The sequence below is a fragment of the Myotis lucifugus genome, unplaced genomic scaffold (assembly GCF_000147115.1).
Source record: "Myotis lucifugus unplaced genomic scaffold, Myoluc2.0 scaffold_3, whole genome shotgun sequence".
In the NCBI taxonomy this organism is placed as follows: domain Eukaryota; kingdom Metazoa; phylum Chordata; class Mammalia; order Chiroptera; family Vespertilionidae; genus Myotis; species Myotis lucifugus.
Genome location: NW_005871051.1, coordinates 23,945,714 through 23,966,945, shown reverse-complemented (window position 1 = coordinate 23,966,945; position 21,232 = coordinate 23,945,714). Strand labels below are relative to the sequence as shown.

At 40.7% G+C, this 21,232-nt stretch overlaps 1 protein-coding gene across 1 annotated transcript in view; it reads right to left on the bottom strand.

Annotated features, from left to right (window-relative positions):
* Window positions 1-21,232, bottom strand: part of RHBDD1 (rhomboid domain containing 1) — a 97,675-nt gene that overhangs the window by 73,309 nt on the left and 3,134 nt on the right. The window contains exons 2-3 of the mRNA XM_006082587.3: window positions 1,585-2,080; window positions 202-334 (exon numbers count right to left, since the gene is read on the bottom strand). Coding sequence (XP_006082649.1) covers window positions 202-334; window positions 1,585-2,017 — 566 coding nt within the window. The 5' untranslated portion in view covers window positions 2,018-2,080. The remainder of the gene's footprint in view (window positions 1-201; window positions 335-1,584; window positions 2,081-21,232) is intronic.

Sequence of the window (21,232 nt, the reverse complement as noted above, 5' to 3'; positions counted from 1 at the left end):
TCAGATAATTCAAGTACACCAAAATCACACAGCTCAGACAGTGACAGGATTCAAACTCAGGAATGCCTGACACTGATTCTATTCTTTTAGTTAAAGAATAAACTTCACTGAACAATTAGTTACTTCATTATTATTCTAATTTCTTTTCCATAGAACATGAGGTTCTTCATTTGTATTTTCTAAGAGTAAATAAATACTTACCCTGGAGTGACTAAATGAATAGCCACAAGTTCTGCCCAACAACTAAATTTGTGGGGTACAGGAAAGCCCAAAATGTTGACAAAGCCTCCAGGGAAATAATGGTTGTGAAGAACTTTCAAAGCAAACAAAACTCCTAAAAGAGAAGAAAGAGCATACAAATATTAACAATCCAAATGTGGAGATAATCAACATTTACAAAGAAAACTAGTTGAAAGTGAAAATGATTATTCCACTACATCAACTTTTTGCTTTGAAACATACTTTAACTGCTTACAAGTCAACCCAGAGCTCAGTAGAAAGACAATGTACAAAGTAATAATTCTTGTGATGTTTCTTAACACAGAAGTTAATACTGATTTTCCGCATGCTACTAAATACGTAACACATAAAATGAGGTTATAAAACACCAGCAATGGCACTAAATGCCACTGAAATGTACACTTCAAAATCATTCATTTTATGCCATGTGAATTTTAACTCAATAGAAAATAAGTATGTTAAGTCACATGTATTTTTCTAACCTCAATGGAAAGATAACCTCAATGGAAAGATGCGGAAGGAAGGACATTTTTCTTTCTTCTCCCACAATCAGATGCAAGAGGGTGCATCTTAGAGGGGAAGTACAGGGTTAGATTTCCTCTGTTTCAGGATCATTTCCTTCCTCCCCTTCACTTTCTGATTTACAGAACACCCAATTTATGCCCTGATGCCCATTTCAGTCCTATGACATATACATAAAAAAGAACCAGTAAAGGTTAAAGGGAGAGGTAAGGCAACACATGGGTAAAGTCATGCAGCATGGGTTCAAATCTCAGCTTCCCACCTACTAGGTGTGTAACCTTGAGCAAGTTTTTGGAAGTTCTTTACTTCTCTGAGTCTTAGCTTCCTCATCTACAAAACCAAGACAATGCCAGCTCCCTATGAACCTGTTATACGAATATTAAATAGTGAGTTAGATAGAGTGATTTATCTTGGCTCCTAAAACATGGTGAGCATGCCATGGTAAGCATGATGCATTTATTTGAATGAAGTTATTAAGAGGCATACTCATCTTTTTACAGAACTCCCCATCACAAATACACTTGTGGGTCTCTCCCTGGTCCCACCATCATGGAGCCAGTGCAGATATCAGTATTGCGTCTCCTACAAAACCACCTTTGAACAGACTGTAGTCCAAACTGTCCAAGAGTAAATGATGCAGAGCCAAATCTATGTCCCTCCTGTGATCCAATCAGCCCCCCTCTCCAAAATACAGCCTCTGGCAGCCCTAACCCACTCAATATGTGTTTCCTTCATCAAGTATGGCCCACGCTTCATAAAAGACAGCAGCCCACCTGCCTTACTGTCTCTATGCATGCTCCCCTAGAAACCTGTCGGCCTTACCTGAGAAACCTACAGCACAACTCCTTTTGAAGTCGGGCTCACCCATACACTCTGCAAAAGCAAATTCCAAGAAAAGGTACACCACGCCAGTGAGTAGGGAGAACGTGGTGATAACATAGGCAAACCATCGGCTTCCTAGTCTTCTTTCCAGATGTATTCCTTTCCATAGCATGGACACCATATTGAAATACAGATGCCAGTCGTCCGCGTGGTGAAAGGGGGAGAGCAGCAAGCGCTGCCAGTCTTTCTCCTGGTAACATTTCTCCACGCTAAGGCAGGAGCTATACACTGGCTTCAAAGGACTCAGGAAGAACCAGATGTTGACAGCCAAAGTAGCCAGGGTGACAGGTGGAATATTATTGATGCCAACATGGAAGATTTGAGAAAGGAGCAGAATAAGCCCAGCATTCAGTCCCCTTGGTCTCCGTTGCATGGTTAGATGCTAACCCAGTGAGGGGGAAATGTGGGATCCAGGGAGGTATACAGACAGCTGAACCTAAAACAAAAAATAATATGCACATGAACATCCATCGATGAAGAATGAATGCAATATATACTACTCACTTAAAGATGAGCTTCCATTGTGTACCCCATCTCTCATCTACCAGCAGCATTTATTTCAGTGTCTTCCAGACATTGGATGATGTCCTTCCTTCATATCACATTCTAAAATAGAGACTTTTCTCCCAAATCCCAATGGACCAGTTAATGGGTGGGTATGCTTTCTCTGATAAATATGCTATGAAAATATGACTTGTCTTCCTTTTGAGCAAACTTGTAACCTAATTTTAAAAAACCTACAAAGATAGTACATAAATATTTAATAATGATTTCTACTCAATGCTGGTAAGGATTCTTCACCCCCTTCATTTTCTCAAAGAAATAGTCAATTTTGATATTTTAGATAGAGTCTGCTCCAAAGTGTTTAAACATCAACAAGCCAGTTTTAAAATGTAAGCATATATTATCTTCTAATCCACGTTGGAAGGTATCAACTCCTGGAATACTTTATTTTCACAGAAACTTTAGCTTTTAAACGTTACCTAGTAGGAGCTAAATCCTGGATTGCAACACTGTTTTTAAGGAGCTCACATTCTACTAAGAAGTAAATTGACAAGTGCCACACAATGTTCTAAACACAGTGACAGAGGGAACCGAGACGCTAGGCACACATTTCAGCCCGAGGCAGTGATGCGCCTCCCATCTCAAGGGTGGACAGGAATTAGTGACACAGGGGAGTGCCAGGGTCCAGCAGTCTGCTTCTGCATCCCGGATCCTGGCTGACCTTATGACTGGCTTCAGTTGACAGGATGCAGAGGAATCGAGGCCTTAAGATGATCTGCAGGCTTCTGCTCTCTCTTGAAACCCTCCCACACACGCGGACAAGTCCAAGATGGCCAGTCACCCTGATGGTCCCAGCCACCAAGCAGCTAATGCCCAGAAGCAAGGTTGTCTAGGTGACCAGCAGCTTCCCACAAAATGGGTGAGCCCAGCTGAGCCCAGACTAACTTGCTGACCCACAGAACAGTGACCCACATAAACTATTTACTTTACTTCACAGAGTTTTGGAGGGGTTTGTTAATACAGCAATTACTGACCAAAACGGAAGGCAACTGCTTTGGCGAGGGACTGATTTATGCTCATGGGAAGCTTGTGAAGAAAGAGACACAGACTAACAATTCAAGAGTTAAACAAAAAAAGTCAAGTCCTTAAAGGGAAGAGCCTTGTTCGTTATGACATTTATGTCATCAGTAAATGCAGATATGGGTCAGTAGGCAGATTAGGAGACAGGACTCAGAAAAAGTGCTCATTGGGGGGTGGGGGGCTCTGTTTTCCCTGTGGAGCCTTCTTGGCTTCCACCCAAACAGGAAACACACACTGATACACTAAAGACTCTCATTCAGAGGGCACGTCGGAACATACACAGGCTTTGGAGCAAAAAAGGGCAGGATTCTCCTATGTACTAACTCTATGACCAGGGCAAAGTACTTAACTCTCTGAACTTCAATTTCTTCACTTTCGGTTAGGAATAACACCTCCTTCCCAGGATGACTGTAACAATGTCTGGAACAAAGTAGGTGCTGAATAAACGGTAGCTACTTTTTCATTATGAAAAGGTAACCTCGCTTAGGTGAAAAATCCTTTGCAAATGGAAGCATCCTGATAAGGCTCAAAGGTACTTCCCATCCCCCCATATAAATTCTTATCAACATCACCCCCAAAAGAAATGCCCAAGAAAAAACTCTATGTGCCTATGTGTGTGCATATCCTCATTACTAGCACAACCCCAGTTTCTTTATTGCGTGGGCTTATTATTATAGCTCTGTAGCACTCTCATAAAATTTCAACTGAAAAGTTCCCAAATAATTTTGGAGAAATGGTCTCTATTTTTCACATTGGCCTTCAGATGATTTTCTTCTTCAACTACTGTGACTTTCTCACAATCCTCCCATATAATTACATGTATTAAAACATCATTACCTGTAATCAGAGCAATGAAAAAAATATGGCCTTGATCATTAACTAACAAATAAACCCTTCAGTACCAGTACAAACAGTGTACTATGGAGGCCAGACTGTGAACAGGAGAAAATAAAAACTAATTATGTCTTTGCTTAAGAGAAAGTTCTCCCTTGATTGGAATTGTTAGTGATGAAAAGTATAAACAAAAGAATAGAATGTCCCCAATCATTTTTCACACTGTACACCCAGGCTCACATTATATTTGCTTTACTTCTGCCCAAATCTAAAGGTCCCTTTCTGTCCGCCTCCCTCCTCACCTCTCAGCTCTACTGCTGAAAGCTCCTGCTTCCCAGGACACTGTGCTTTCCCCGCCTTCACCCTCCTCTGATTTTCACTTCCCGCCTATCCTTAGTCTTTTCACACACTCATGGAATTCCACTCTCATGCTTTCTATCATTCTTTTCCTTAGAATGATTCCCACATTTATATTTTTCAGCCCTGATTTCTCAGAGGTTCCAGGGACATAATCTTATAGGAAGTATACAGTCTGCCTGATCTCTTTGGTTTCTGGAAACTAAATTGACCCTCTTCACACAGAATGACTACTCAGCATTCCTTCCATCACTCATTTATTTAATAAATATCAGGTGCCAAATGCATGCCAGTCACTAGAGGCACAGCAAAGAACAAAATACAGTTCTAGCCCCTAAATGGCCCATTTCTACTTGCTGAAGGAAACAAAAATTCTGGCTGCAGAAAATCAGAAGATGAATAAAATAATGTGGTTCATATTCGCAATAAATATATACTTACTGCGAAGGCAGATATAAGCACAGTCATGTGAGAAGGGCACAATATGCTGGGCCCCGCTTTCATAGAGGCCACTAGAGTATCAGTGTAGGTAGAACCTAAGTTTGAGTTTTAAGTAGCAAAGATTAATTGGCACCATTTCATACCAGCTCTCTTAGTAGTTTAATAAGTCAGCCACCCAATGTGAAGGATGAAGCTGGTGACAAGGTAATAGAAAACCCAACTGGTGCATGTGAAGACCAAATCTGTAACTTGACCTTGTGGGCTAGGAACACCAAAGACAAAGACAACAGATGGAAGTAAGCAAGTGTTGACAATAAAATGAATATTGCTTTGTCCGACCCATCAAATACACAGATTTTTACAGTGCTGAGTTATAAGAGAGACCACAGAGGCTTGATCAATTATAGCAATTTATCTATGAGCTGGAAACTGGTACAATGTGTTTGGGAAGTGATTTCTTTATTCTAATTTGTATCCAGACCATAAACTAGTCACTGCAGCTCAAAGAAAAAAGCAGGCTAGTCTCTGTACATCCCACCTCAGAAACACAACCTCCTGCACACTAAACATGCCCAAAACAACACGAGGCCATCCCTTCCAAGTCTGTCCTTCCACCCATGTTCCCCATCTCATGACATGGAATCCCCAGGCAACCAGTTCAAGTCAGTGATGTAGAAAACACCCTTTGCACATCCTTGGCCCTCATCACCTCACTATCTCAAACACCCATCCATATAAGGCTCAGTTAATCCTTCCAGTTTGTTACCCATTTACAAGCTTCTAACTCTAGGGCCACTACTGTAGTCTAAGCCTGGATTACAACAAATTCCCTAGCAGGATTCCTTGCTTCTCCTCTTACCCCTACCAACCATATTCTACTGCTGCTCAGAGCAATATTCAAAAAACTACAGTTGGATTCCCCTGCAGTAAGCCTTCAGTAGCTTATCATTACAGTTGGAATGAAGACCAAACTCTTCACCATAACTCAACACTTGTGCTTACTAGTGCCCTGACCACTTCTCTGGTCTCATCTCACACTGGTCTCTGCCTCGGTCACTAGCCTCCAGCCACATGGGGGCTCCCACACCAGGAGCTCCAGGATTACAGCATAAATAGCCAAGGGCAGAACTGTCTTATCCATTTTGATCACCACTGAATACCCACAGCCTAGCCCAGTGACTGGCATACAGTCAGTGCTTAGTAAGTATTTGACCAATGACTCAAGATTGGTATTTTTTATTACATCTTGATTATACAATAAGTGGACTGAAAAGTTCTGAATACTTATGAGATGTTTATCTCTAAGAATTTGTCCTGCAAATGTAGAAACCTTCCCCAGAACACTATATTGTTCCACTTGCCATTTTTAGTTCCAGAAGTGTTTATAACATTTATCTCAACTTTATAGAAATTAACCTCTGATCCATTTAAAATGTATTAATAGGCTATTTTGCTAGTACTAGTTGATTTTTTAAAATGGCATTTTAATTATGTAGTAATACACACCAAAGTTGTGACAGATAGAAAATGAAAGGCTTCTTGAAATATTGATAGGAAAATTATCCATATTTACTTTTAATGAGAAATTAAAAATTTAACAGGTATGTAATAAGAAAAACTAAATGGCTGGAACAAACAAAAGAAACTGAATTCATAACTTGGGAAACCAATGTGTCTCAAGGGGGAGAGAAAGGAGTTCTATAAAAAAGGAAAAGAAACTAATTGTGGTGATTTTCAACTCTACTTACAAAGTGGGACATATTTCATCATTATCATTTAATAGGGAGGTATATATCTCAACTTTCAGATTAAATGTTCAAGAACAATTTAGAGCATTAACTTGCAAGAATATACAACAGTTATAAATTATATATCCAATTTGGCATCGGATAGTAACCAAATTAATTTCACAAGAAAGAAAGAAATGACAGAGTCTTAATAGGAATAATAAAATGCTATTCTGAAAACAGCCTTCCATATCACTAAAAGTGCAACAACTCTTACAATTACTCACTGATATTTTTTTAATTGTGTGTTTTTCTTTAAGACTCAAGAAAAGGCCAATCACTACATATGTGAGATTAATTAATGCTATTGCCATAACTACTATTTTCATGCATGTGGTAAATTTCATTTAATAATAGTTCCATATATTTTAAGTATATTACCTAAAAAAGTCATAGAGGAGAGAGTAGGTTTGTTCAACTCATTTGGCAAGTATTTATCAAAGGCCTACTATCTCTCAGGCTCAGTACTTTGCTAATGCCTGATTTTCTAGATGCTTAAGCTTTGTTTTTTTAAAAATTGAGATATGTAAATCACATACCATGAAATTCACTCTTACCGTGTATGATTCAGTGTTTTTCAGTATATTCACAGGTTGTAAAACCAACACCACTATCTATTCCAGACCATTCTCATTACCCCAATATGAAACTCTGTGCCCATTAGCAGTCACTTCCTGCTCTCCCCTCTACCCCAGTTCCTGGCAATCACTAATCTACTTTCTGTCTCTATGGATTTGCCTATTTTAAACATTTCATATAAACTGAATCATACAACATGTGGCCTTTTGTGTCTGGCTGCTTTCATTTGGCATGTTTTCAATGTTTATCTGTGTTGTATCATGTATTAATAATATAGTAGTTCCTTTTTATGACAGAATGACATTTCATTATAGAGAGATACAACACTGACTTGTCCATACATTAGATGATGGACATCTTGGTTGTTTCCACTTTTCAACTATAGTGAATAGTGCTGCTATGAGCATTCATAAACAGTTTTTTTTATAGAAACATAGATTCTATTTTCAGTTCTCTTGGGCACATACCTAGGAGTAGAATTGCTGGCTTATTTGTTAACTCTATTTAACTTTTTGAGGAACTGACCAACTGTTTTCCAAATTTCTGCACTCTTTTACATTTCGCAGTGTCAGAGATCTCCAATTTCTCATCTTCAACAATACTTGTTTTTATCCAGTTTTTAATCATAGTCATCCTAGTGGGTGTGAAGCGATACTGATTTATATTTCCATAATGACTACTGATGAGCAAATGCTAAAACTTTCATTGCTTAAAACATAATATAGACACTCATGCTCACAGGTACACAGAACCATACAGACAAGCTCGCGCCCTCTCTCTCTCTCTCTCTCTCTCTCTCTCTCTCTCGCTCTCGCTCTGTCTCTCCTTCTGAAACAGTTTAACAAGCTCCGGTCAAAAGAATGCTTCAGAAAGAAAAATGAAACTACAAAGACATTGTTCAGGTTCAACTGCAAGGATGTCAGCACTTCCCTCCCCTGTGATGTGCTGTGTTGAATGGGAATGTAGTCCAATAGCAGGGGCAGGGCTTAGACCAACACATTCAACTACAGATACTGTAAAATCACTTTTGAAAGAAACAGAGGGGTAGTGTGCTTTATTGCTTCAAACAAAGCAAATATGCTATATAAATAGCAGACTCTTTATGCTAAACATAAAAACGCCCTCCGCTTTTTAAATTACAAGAGTTGGACAACAAATCAGTGCATCAAAAATACCACATGAACTTGGGCAAACTATACACACTAGATGCTTTTTTCTCTCTCTCTCATTCTGTTTCAAGACAGTCTACTCTCTCTAGGAATGAACTGAACTGACCAATTCTTCTCCTGTAACTCTCTCAGGAGTCTTATCATTCATGGCTTTCAAATCCTAACATAACAAATTATTTTCTCAGCTTGTTACTATAGGACCAATAAGTGAGAACTTTTTAGTCCAGCACAATAATAAAATTCTGTTTTTCCAATAAAATTGCTAAGCATAATTTTTCCTCCTACTTAGTGTAATTTTTTTCCTACTTAGCATATTTTTTCCCTAAAAGGCATTAGCTTCCTTAGGCCCCAAGAGAACCTAACTACAAAATGCAGATTTTCAAGATAGTTTTTGAAAATAAGAAAATTGTATAGTATAATATGTATTTGCATTTAATGAACAAGAATTTATTAATGAAAGACTTCAAAGTAACTTGTTTCCACTTTTCAAATACATGAATGTATTTCAAAAAGCTTATAGCTTATGTGCAATACATAATTGGTATATGCAATACATAGTTGTATGTATAACATGTAAATTATGATTTTAAAACTTAATATTTAAATATTAAATGCAACAGCTTCACATCACTACACTGTGTTCAATTTATCACAACACATCAGCTACCTGAGTTGATTGGTCAATGGGGATCCTGGGAGTGCAGGGAGGAATCTCCATCCGAGGACCATAAGAGGCCCTGTACTCGTGGAAGACAATCAAATGAATGAAAACTGACTTCATAAATAAAAAATGAAAACTGGAATCCAATTATATGAAGAACGTAATGGGAATCTAGTCTTTATGAATATTGTGCCACTCTCAGTAATTACATTCCAGCATGTATTCAGAACTATCTACAACTGGGACTCTGTTCCAAGAGAAATTGAGAATTGAGAGCATTTTCCTCTTTTGAGGGTTGCTGAGACCCCCATTTATACAGTAGTTCTCCACACTCATACACTTCATCGTTATAACCACATGAGAAATTGTCTCATTTGGCTCCACATAACCATTAACTATCTCCCTAATGCCAACTGGCTAAATCCCTCTAATTTTACACTACCAGATTTAGAGTTCTTAAGATACAAGACTTCCTTTCTTCCCCCCCTCCCATCATATACCATCTCCCCAAATGAAAACAAATAAAAGTTTCCTTACCTTAGTGAGACACTGTCCAACTGTCCTTTAAAATAGCCTGCCTTAAATATAAATGCCATCCATGTGGAAGGCAGAATACCTGACTGCTGGTGAGTTAGAATTTAAGACCACTAAAGTAACAGAAGTAGAAGAATGTTCCAGGCAAGTAAGCAACCACTATTAAGGGCATATGTTATGTGGTGACAAACCTCACTGAAGACCATGCCCTATCTCCTAACAGTCTTCCCTCAGTCGACTTTATACAATACTTCACTCGATTAGATTTAAATCCAATCTCATCATGTTATCCCCTGCCCCAATCCATCATGCTTTCTCACCTATAACAGCTTTCTGTACTTCATCATGAGATTGAACAGTGTTATGGTTAATAGAATGAACTCTGGAGCCAAGTGGCCTGAGTTTGATTCCTGGCTCAATTGCTTGGGCATAACTTTGGGCAAGTTCTCAATCAATTTATGCCTAAGTGTCTTCATTTATAAAACAGATGCTAAATAATAATAAACCTGCTTCATGGAGTTGATGCGTTAGCATATGTAAAACATAATAAGCACTGTATAAGTATTAGCTGATGTTAACTCTTTATCATCTGATCAACTTCAAGGCTTTCAGCCCAGGGTCCAATGTCTTACAATATTTATATACCTTCCCAATAATAACATATATGTGAAATTATTGATAGTTTACAAAGGAGTTGTGTCATTTGTTTCATTTAATTCTCACAATCCTGTGAAGACAGTATTAGTTCCACATTATCTACTAGCTGGTCAACACAGCACTTGCCAAGAAAATCATTCCCTGCCGTGCCATCTCTCCTGAAGGATGCCCATGTGAGAAGAAGCTCAATGGAGCTTCTGCCCTGGAGACTTTCCAGGGATTCAAATTTCAGCCCTCAGCTTTCTCTGTCCAAGGTGCTTAATTAAGTGGGGCCATCTCCTCAGATAGGCAGCCACATGGGGTACTCTTACCACCAGAGGTCACCAAAGTGAACTTCACACACATCCCCTACCTTATATTGTAAGTCTGACCGTTCCAAACATAACTGCCCCATTTGGTGGAAATCCTTTCTGCAGTTTTGGTGTGGAACCGTAAAAGAAAGACCAAAATTGCATGTGTCTTATACAGATAATTACTGAGGCAAAACTAAGGTGGTAGCTGTGAAAAGATAAGTTTAAATTAAATACAGGAAAGTGGTTTCAAATGATACAATCACTTATTCTAAGCCATAGAAATACCTTCCCAAGGCAATAAATGGAATCTCCAAAAGAAATGGTCAAGTCAGGCCTTGGTAATCAGCTCTATCCTAGAGTCTAACAATATCCAGGAAGTGATAAGATCGATTGACTGCTGCTGGAAAATGCTAGATCAATTTCACCAGGAGGGACTGTGGCGCAGTACAAAGTACACAAGGCTAAACACAAGACTTCAGCTTCTACCTGTCCCTGCCACCAAGAAGGGGGTAGAAAGGTGTGAGAACTAAAAGATAAAACAAGCAAACAAAAAGCCATCAACACTACTAGCACCAAGACCAAGCTTTGCTACTATACTGAGGACTGACTGCTGAGGTAAGAAATCTTAAGGAATAATGAGCTGGTCTCAGGTAAAGGCAGAGGACTCAGGAAAGGAATGGCAGATTTAGGAAATGCTCTGAACTAGTTTCAACAACAACTGGCTGTGTGTGTCAGCTTAATGCCAGTTTACTTACACAGAGCAAAGGAAATGAAGATCCACAATTAATTCATTCCAAGGGACTGGGGTTTTGCCAAAGTGAAAGGAAAGGGCGAGGCTGTGGTAGTGGTGAGCAGTCTACGGGCGACTCCTGGCAATTTGAAACTTTAGGTAAAAAGCACAAAGAGTTGATTAAAATGAACTGGACAGACTATTCCCCAGTAAGTCAGCACTTCCTCCCAGCTGGTTCTGCTCCTAGCTTGGGGGTCCTGAATGTCAAGATCATCAAACACTTAAATGGTCTATTTCTTCAGGTTCAGTTCGGTTAAGTTGCTTTGCACCACAAAAAGCTCAGAAATCTGAAGTATAGTCTAAAGACTGAAATGTCCTCCCTAAACACAGAGACTGAGACATAGATGGAGAAAAAAACAGAGAGATGCAGAGGGGAAGAGAGAGAGACCAAGAGGAAAACATCTATCAATTCTGCCTGGTGAAAGAAAGTTTAACTTCTCTCAGGATTAGAAGAGGCTAAATTTTAACAAGGTCACCAATATAATCAGACAACAAAGTAAAATACTGACCATCTATTAGGCCAGGTAGTTTTTAGGCTCGGAGGGGAAAAAGGACAAAGTGCACACAACTGCTGCTGCTGTTTGTTTGTTTAATATATTTTTATTGATTTCAGAGAGGAAGGGAGAGGGAGAGAGACAGAAACATCAATGATGAGAGAGAATCATCGATCAGTTGCCTCCTGCTCTCCCCCTACTGGGGATCGAGCCCACAACCCAGCACGTGCCCTTAATGGGAATCGAACCTGGGACCTTTCAGTCCACAGGCCACGCTCTATCCACTGAGCCAAACCAGTTAGGGCAACTGCTGCTGTTTTAAAGGAGTTCAGAAGTTGCTTTGATTATTTCCTGCACATCATTGGAGAGGCAGCCATGCTTAACCCTACCCGCCCCCGTCCCCCCAGGGTGACAAAGAGTGTAGATTCAGAGACAGAACTGCCCCAGCTTATCTTCTAAGTCACCAGAAAAGTTTGACAGAAGATTCTGCAGTTAATAGGAGCCCTTTTGTGCACACACATACTTTTATTCATTTACTAGAGGCCTGGTGCACAAAATTTGTGCAGGGGGGGTGTCCCTCAGCCCAGCCTGCACCCTCCCGTTTAGGTGGGCCTAAATGGGCAGTCAGACATCCCTCTCACAATTCAGGACTACTGGCTCCTAACCGTTCACCTGCCTGCTTGCCTGATTGCCCCTAACCGCTTCTGCCTGCCAGCCTGATCACCCCCTAACCACTCCCCTGCTAGCCTGATAGACGCCTATCTGCTCCCCTGCCAGCCCGATTGCCCCTAACTGCCCTCCGCTACCAGCCTGGTCACCCCTAACTGTCCTCCCTTGCCAGCCTGGTCACCCCTAACTTCCCTCCCCTGCCGGTCATCTTGTGGCAGCCTTCTTGTGTCCACATGGGGGCAGCCATCGTTGTGTGTTGAAGTGATGATCAATTTGCATATTACTCTTTTATTAGATAGGAGGATTGTGGCCCATTTGCTGCGTAGCTTTTAAGCATCCTCCCTGGGATCAGGGAGCATTGAGAAAAGGATACACAGGCACAGGGCCTCTAATGTCACCTCACCTTGGATTTCCCAGGGATAAGAACATCAGGAAAGGGGGCCCTATAAAGGTCCCCTGCCCTGTAGACGCTGCCTAGAACAGTGATGGCGAACCTATGACACGCGTGTCAGAGGTGACACGCAAACTCATTTTTTTGGTTGATTTTTCTTTGTTAAATGGCATTTAAATATATAAAATGAATATCAAAAATATAAGTCTTTGTTTTACTATGGTTGCAAATATCAAAAAATTTCTATATGTGACACGGCACCAGAGTTAAGTTAGGGTTTTTTAAAATGCTGCACGCTGAGCTCAAAAGGTTCGCCATCACTGGCCTAGAATCATGCATATCCACATGCGAAACCAGGGTGACAACACCTTAGAAAGGTGGCCAGGCCTCGCTCCTCTCTGCACTTTGGGATGTGCATGATTAACTTTGGGGAAAATACTGAATGCAAATGTCCAAATTAGGTGTGCACATTCCATTTTCATACCCCCAACCCAAGTAGCTGCTTTAAAAACAAACACCTTTTGTAATCGCAGAATAGGAGACATTGCTAAAAGGCCCCTTGGAGCCCCAGTAATTAAATTGAAAACATTGAGTACTTAACCTTATTTTCTATTACTATCCTATGCCTAGTTTCCCAATCAGATTGTGTTTGCCTCTGAGTCTTCGCTCAGTGCTAAGTGGTGGCAAACATGGCTGGTCTATTTATTAGCTGTGTGACTTATCTTAGGCAAATTCATCAAGCCATGTCTGTTTCCCCATCTTCAAATGGGTTAGTATGAGGATTCCATTAGCACACTCTTGATGAATGTAGCTACTTGTTATTATTATACATCAGTGTTATAGTTTAGGCTTCTCCCAGAAGCAGACTCTGAGACAAAGGTCTCTGTGCAACTAATTTATTTGGAAGGTGACAAATACCTTGATAGGGTCATGGAGAAGCAAGATAGGGAAGGCAAGAGCCAAAAATGTATGCACTGTTAAGCCAGCCATCACTGTGAGTACTAGCGCATAATCCCACCGGGAACCCTGGGAACTAGTAGAGTTATGCCTCAGTGCTATCCCCAAGACTAGGGGTCCGCCTTAACTCCCGTCCCTGTGGCTTGCCATAGCAGGCAAAACAGGTGTCAGGGGCCAGAGAAAGCACTCAGGCAAAGAACTTACAGCACTGCCAGCACCTCCCTGACCGGGCTCCGTCACTTCTGCTGCAGTACTTCAAACAAGCAAATTTGTCAACTGTAATTAATATACAGTATCAGGGAACAATTTGAGCATAATGCATATTTTGCTTTTGACTGTATTTCATCAGCAAGAAGTACCAGGTGGATGCAGAAAAGTATACCCAGCTGAAGCAAGCTTCATGGAAATCCACAAAATGTACACATTTGCACACCTCAATCCGACTACCTCAAGTTCACAGATTGTATTATGAGCTACACCCATCAATGTCTGCCATCCAATTCCAGATAACCCTCCTTCCTCCACTGACAATAATTCACAAGTTGCAACCACTTCCACAGCAAAATTTAGGACTTTTTGAAGGGAGAGGGCTGTATTTATGGTAGCACTTGTATATTTTTGATTATATAAGGCGTAAAATTGTGCTACTATTTTATTAGGTTCCTATCTCTCTTTTTTTTTTAATCCTCACCTGAGGATTTTTTTTTTTAAGAGAGATTGGAGGGGAGCAAGGAGTGGGAGAGAGAAAGAGAATCGATGTGAGAGACATATTGATTGGTTGCCAGGGGATCGAGCCTGCAACCGAGGTATGTGCCCTGACTGGGACTTGTTGGTCCATAGGCCGACGCTCTAAGCACTGAGTCAAACCAGCCAGGGCCTTTCTCTTCTTTTTAATGTACCACTGACAAAGTTTTGGGGTGTTTTTCTCCTAATACCATGTGCCCCATAAGCTCTCTGGTTTTTACTGCCTGATTGTGCTCAGAATGGTGAGTTTAGGAATGCGTATGTCATATTCTAGCAGAGCTGACTCTACCCCTAGTAGAAAGTGTGCAGGAGAGAGGACCGTCTACACCCAGCAACCACTGCTGCTTAGTCCTTATTATCCCACTCCCCTCCATGTTTACCACCATCATCCCATTCTTCAACCAAATCCACCAAAGTTAGAGGTTCTCATCACTCAAATACTGAAAATACCACGTGCTCTGAACTTTCTCGGACAAATTGGAATAGGAGGGGACAAATTCTCTCAACGTATCAAATATGCCCCTATTGTTACGTCTTCTCTACCAAAAGTTGTTTTGCCTTCCTTCACATGGAACTTAAAAACAAGATTCATTTAATTCAGGGCATTTGTTTATTTGACTGCACATCCTAAATGTGCCAGGTTTCCGTCTGATTGTAATTACTCAATGACACAGACATCTGTGTTTGGCCCGATGCTTTTACGAAGAGAATTCAGTGTAATATTCTGTTTGAGTATACCAGTTTCCTCAAAGCAGCACAGAGTAGAAATGAGAACCCAAGATCAGATGCTCCGACCACACATGCAGCACAGTGAACACGCTGCATTTACATGCATTGTGCACGTTTCGCTTCTAGACAGCACACAAGGTCAAACCCCTAACTGTCAGTTACAATAAGCTTCCAAACTTCTGGTCAATTACCTGGCTAATAATAAAAGACAAGGCTATGACATCATTACAGTTATAATTAATTTACACAGGTCAGCTTCCTGTTAATCAAATACATCTTTAAAAGCATTTAATTATTGTTCACCTAGAAAGCGACACCCAGCTCTGTTAAATGAAAAAAGCAACCTTGCTGGATTCAGCATGAAAGGCTGCCAGGCTGCTCTAAGGCACACAGGACAACAGGCTTCACAGAGCACACCCTGCACCGCGGGAAGGGCTGCCATGCTCACAGCCAACAGAAGCACAGGTGACGGGCAATGCGACACATCTAAAGAGTTTCCGAGCACAAAGAAGTTGGCAGGAAGCTGGGGTAAACAGACAGGCTCTGGGAAAAGACATGTCCCAATGCTTTTTGTCGCAATGATGCACAGGGCTGGCAATACTAACGTATGCAGAGTCTAGGACAATGTTTGAGGGCATGGTCTTTTTGGTAAGATCTCTACAATACACCACTTATGTGACCTTAGGAAAGTCATTTAACTGCCATTTCCCACCTGTAAAAGGAAATAATGCAGGCGTATTTGGTGTTGTGAGCATTAAATGAGATTATATTGAGATGATTTATGTTTATAAACTTAGAAATGATAGTAATTTTAACCCATATAAACAAATAAAGTAAAATAAGACATCAACAATTTTAAGTAGCTTTACAGTATTTTTATAACTTAGTAACCAATTAGCATTTTCTGGGTTTTCTATGATTCCACTTTTTTTAAAAAAGCATGTTTTTATTGATTTCAGAGAGAGGAAGGGAGAGGGAGAGATAGAAACATCAATGATGAGAGAGAATCATTGATCAGCTGCCTCCTGCACGCTCCCTACCAGAGATTCAACCCGTAACCCAGGCATGTGCCCTGAGAATGGAATCATGACCTCCTGGTTCATAGGTCGACACTCATACTGAGCCACACTGGCCAGGCCCACTTTCTTTTTTTAATCTTCACCAGAGGATATGTTTTTATTGATTTTTAGAGAGAGGGGAGGGAGAGAGGGAGAGGGAGAGGGAGAGAGAGAGAGAGAGAGATTGAGATTGCCTCCCTCATGTGCTCCAACCAGGGATCAAACCACCAACCTAGGTATGTGCCCTGACCTAGAACTGAACCTGCAACCTTTTGGTTTAGAGGATGATGCTCCAACCAATTCAGCCACCTGGTCAGGGCTATGATCCCACATTTTTAAACCTTTTCATGCGATTCAATTACACACACATTATTTTAAACAATATGATGGGTGTTTGGAAGACACATGAAAGTAGAAGTGATTCTCTAATTACAATACATTTTATAATAAAATGTCAAACCACAGTTTTTGTCAAAATTGTCTTTAAATCATCACTACATTTGAAAATTTAATGATCCTCCATTTCAGGATTTTAAAAAAAAATCTCAATATGTCAGATGGCCAAATTTTTATTTTTCCCTCCTTTTTAAAGTGTTACTGTCTTAACAAAAATGATTAGATTACCTTTATACATGAAAAATGAAACTACTGGATTTTGTACATAGTCCTGACTTTTGCTCCACAGCGAGGTGAATTAGTGCCAACTCCAATTTTGATCCATCACCACGTATGATTTCCAATATCAATCATAAGCCAGTTCCTTCTCTCACAGACTACAAGCTTTAGTGTAATGAGGGCTCATTAAAGTTCTTCCACTGACAGCCCATCAGACATAGGGCCTAAACCAGCAGACACAGGGAGCAGCAATGCCAACATCCCACCATCTCTCCCTTCAAGAGGATTTAAGTAATTCCACCCTCCCAGTTGCTCCACGCCAGATTTCTTTGTCTACCTAAAATCAATGAAAAAGTGATAGCCACCACACCCTTTAAATTAATGTGTATAAGGACTGTTGGTGAATTATTTATGTAACCGAAATCTGCCCAGCATAAGAAATAGTCAAGACTTCAGAGATGTTGTTTCTGCTCCCAGAAAGCACACAGGACGTCCACTAATTACTAGGTGGTAGGGACAGCTTGAGGATTTTGCCTGCCCAGCATCAATACCTCATTCTTTCAGTAATAGCAATCTACCTCAGACCTCCACTGGATGTGGTCCTGAGGGGACCAGCAATCAAGAGGGCCAGTGACCAGAATTGGAATAATAACTCTCTCCCTGGAATCTAAAACTTGTGTAGAGACACTAATACCAACGACTCCTGGAGTTGACACTCAGAGCATTACTAGTAACTTAAAGAATTTTCCAACCCTAGCTGGTTTGGCTCAGTGGATAGAGCGTCAGCCTGCAGACCTGAAGGGTCCTGGATTTAATTCTGGACAAGGGCACATGCCCAGGTTGCGGCTCCATCCCCAGTAGGGGGTATGCAGGGGGCAGCCGATCAATGATTCTCTCTCATCATTGATGTTTCTAACTCTCTCACCCTCTCCCTTCCTCTCTGAAATCAATAAAAATATATTTTTTAATAAAAGAATTTTCCAATCTACTAGGTCTATGCAAACCTTGAGACCCCACCAAGCTGCTGTCCCGTAGCCTGGTGGTTTGGCTTTTCTGTCAGTTCTCTGAGCTTACCCATACACTTCCAATATCTTGCTCTTGAGTTATCTGGATGAGCTTTAACTTAGTTTTGTTGTTTGCTGTCAAAGAACCCTACCCAGAATACTATGGCATTTGCCAAGGACTGGCAAGCAAATCCTAGTTTACCTCAAGCATTACCAGCTCTCATTTTCTACTGCATACAATATTCTAGCCCCTAGGGTATAAAGCAGTATCTCAAAGGTCTGCTCCAGGCATGCCCTAAAGAGAAAAGAGTGCACAGTGCAAGCCCGTGAGTGTGAGAGTAACTTCTGCATGAGTAAGGCAAAGACCTCTCAAAGTCATATAGTTAGTGCATAAACTTGGACACTGGGTGAAGAATATCACCAGGCCTCTAGTTTAATAATATCTGAACATCCACTAAGGGACAAGCAGTCCTTTTAGGTAACCATAGCCTAGAAAGAGAAGCAAACACACAAACAGCAACAATATAGTGTGATAAAGAACTATAATAGAATTGTATATAAAAGTGCATGGAATGTTTAGAAAGTAGCAAAATTAAAGTTTTGTATGATGTACCGGTGGAGAAATAAAGAAAATACTGGGGCAGGCATTATCCTGTGGGCAATGGGGAAGGAGATGAAGTGACCAATGAAATTCATAGTCAAAAGTTGTGGAGCAATTTCACAAAAATAAAAGATTTAAGTCATCACTTGGTGGGTATACTTGTATAGCTACAAGCTGGAAATTTAGAAATCTATAAGGTTTCGTACTAATACAAAATTAACACACCTTGAAAGAAAGGAGGAAATCTTGAAAACTTTGGTATGAAGGCAGGACTTCTGCTACAAGGCAATATGCACATATATTTATTCCTCCATTTTTTCAAACTTAGAATCACAACTGATTCATTATAACACATAATTGCAAATCGCTGGTATTTGTAACATAAAAACTGTATCAAAACTTCTTCGGTGTTGCCCAAGAGACTTTTCTCAAGGAGAAAAAAATCCAAAATTAGTAGTAGCTGTCAACTCTCTCCCTATACATTATGAATATAGAATTGAAGTAATTGTAATATGTATATAAATTTTACTCATAACTCTCCTGATATTGACACTTTGAATTAAAAATGCAAAAGCAAGTTAACACCATGGAGAAACAGCTGTTATTCTTATGACAACACTCTTGGAGCTGAAGCCAGATTTGCGGTCAAATCTGGATGCCATCGCTTACTGGTACGTGACCGAGGGCAAATCATATAATCAATCCTGCTGAGCTTCTTTATCCAGAGATGAGAAAAACTTCCCTTACTTCCTGGAGTCATTGTGAAGACTAGATGAAACAGCATATTATGCGAAAACAAGAAGCACACCCCCAAAGTTTATTTTCCATTCTCCCTTCCTCTCCATAAAGTAATGAGCCTTTTCCCCCCATGGAACTAAGCTTTATTGCTTTATAACTATTATGTGCATGTAGTAGTAACAATGTCCAAGAAAGTAGATGGTAACTAACACCAACATGGAAACCTGAATGCATGTGTGGTTGGCTATCATCTAGGTCCCAAAGGGCTCTTGCACATTATCTATTGCTTCCCAGAATTCGATACATTTTCTTTTCTGAATACAGCCAAAATTATCCACAGGCTTTGTAATGTCACCATCAGGATGCTGCACAGAGCAGCTGGTTGATTGAAAGTGACTGCCCCTCCCCCACACTCCAGCTGTCACCAGGAAACCCTCAATGTGTGAAAAAAGACAAAGCAATATTACTTGCCCTATTAATAACAATCTGATTCTTAGCATTCATTGAAATTATTTTTCTTATGAAAGCTCATTATTAACTAAAAATTAACTCTAAGAAAAACCCTTTATCATATAAATGCAAACCAGCTTCTTCCATACAATAAAAAATCCCAGGGGCAGTAAACACAAGTAATGTATTTCCATGGACTCCTTGTTTCTTTTTCCTTGAGTCATTTGTAATGCTAAACAACAGCTAGTTAAAATATTAAATAGCTTTAACAGCGATACAGCTGCCATACTTGAGGGATTAAAAAAAAGCTTAGATGATTTCTCAAAAAAAAAATGTGCACAGACACCTCTCTATTTTTATAAAATATGGGTCAGACTAAAGGTTGGATTTTGTTTTAAGTAATCACTCCTCTGCATGAGAAGCTATACTACCTGTTTAACATTGCTGAAAACCTTGGGCATTGTTTTCAGAACACGTCTGTGATTCCTACCCACAAGAATTCTTCCTGCCATGACTTTCTTAGGTGTAGCTCATCTCCTGAGGATTCTTATCCCTCAAACAGAGTTTCAGACCAGTGACCTGGACTCTTAGGTCCCAGGGACATGCCTCAGGTGTGTCCCTGCAGAGGCCCTGTGGCCTTCATTAAAGCTTCTCATCTCCTGAGCGCTACAGGTGAGATTCTGCTAAATAGGGTTCCCTGCTTTTAAAAATATCTGAGGCCCAATGCTTGGATGACAACAACTGCAGCCTAAAAGGAAATCATTTTAAAGCATCATTTCTATCTTTTTAAAAGAATGTTTACATAAACATGCACATATCTAACTTTACATGAATGTATAGATTTACCCCATCCCCATATTACAAGTAATTATGACCTGGTATGAATCCTTTCAAGTATTTTCCATGCTCATATATTCATATGTGTATATATATAAACTAGAGGCCCAGTACACAAAATTCATGCATTGGTTGGGGGGGGGGGGGGGTCACTCAGCCCGGCCTGCGCTCTCACAGTCCGGGAGCCCGCGGGGGATGTCCGACTGATGGCTTAGGGCCACTCTCTACAGGGAATTGAATAAGCTGGCAGTCGGACATTCTTAGCACTGCCTCAGAGGTGGGAGAAGTTCCCACCACCGCCGCTGAGCTCACCAGCCGTGAGCCTGGCTTCTGGCTGAGCGGCCGGCGCTCCCCCTGTGGGGGCGCACTACCAGGGGGCAACTCCTGTGTTGAGAGCGACTGGGCCGAAACCAGCTCTCCGACATCCCCCGAGGGGTCCTAGATTGTGAGAGGGGGCAGGCCAGGCCGAGGGACCACACTGGTGCACAATCGAGGCCCGGGAGGGACGCGGGAGGTTGGTGTTCAGTGCATGTCATAGCAAGCAGTTGAGCAGCCTTAGCGTATCATTAGCATATTATGCTTTGATTGGTTGACTGGACAAATGGACAACCGGAC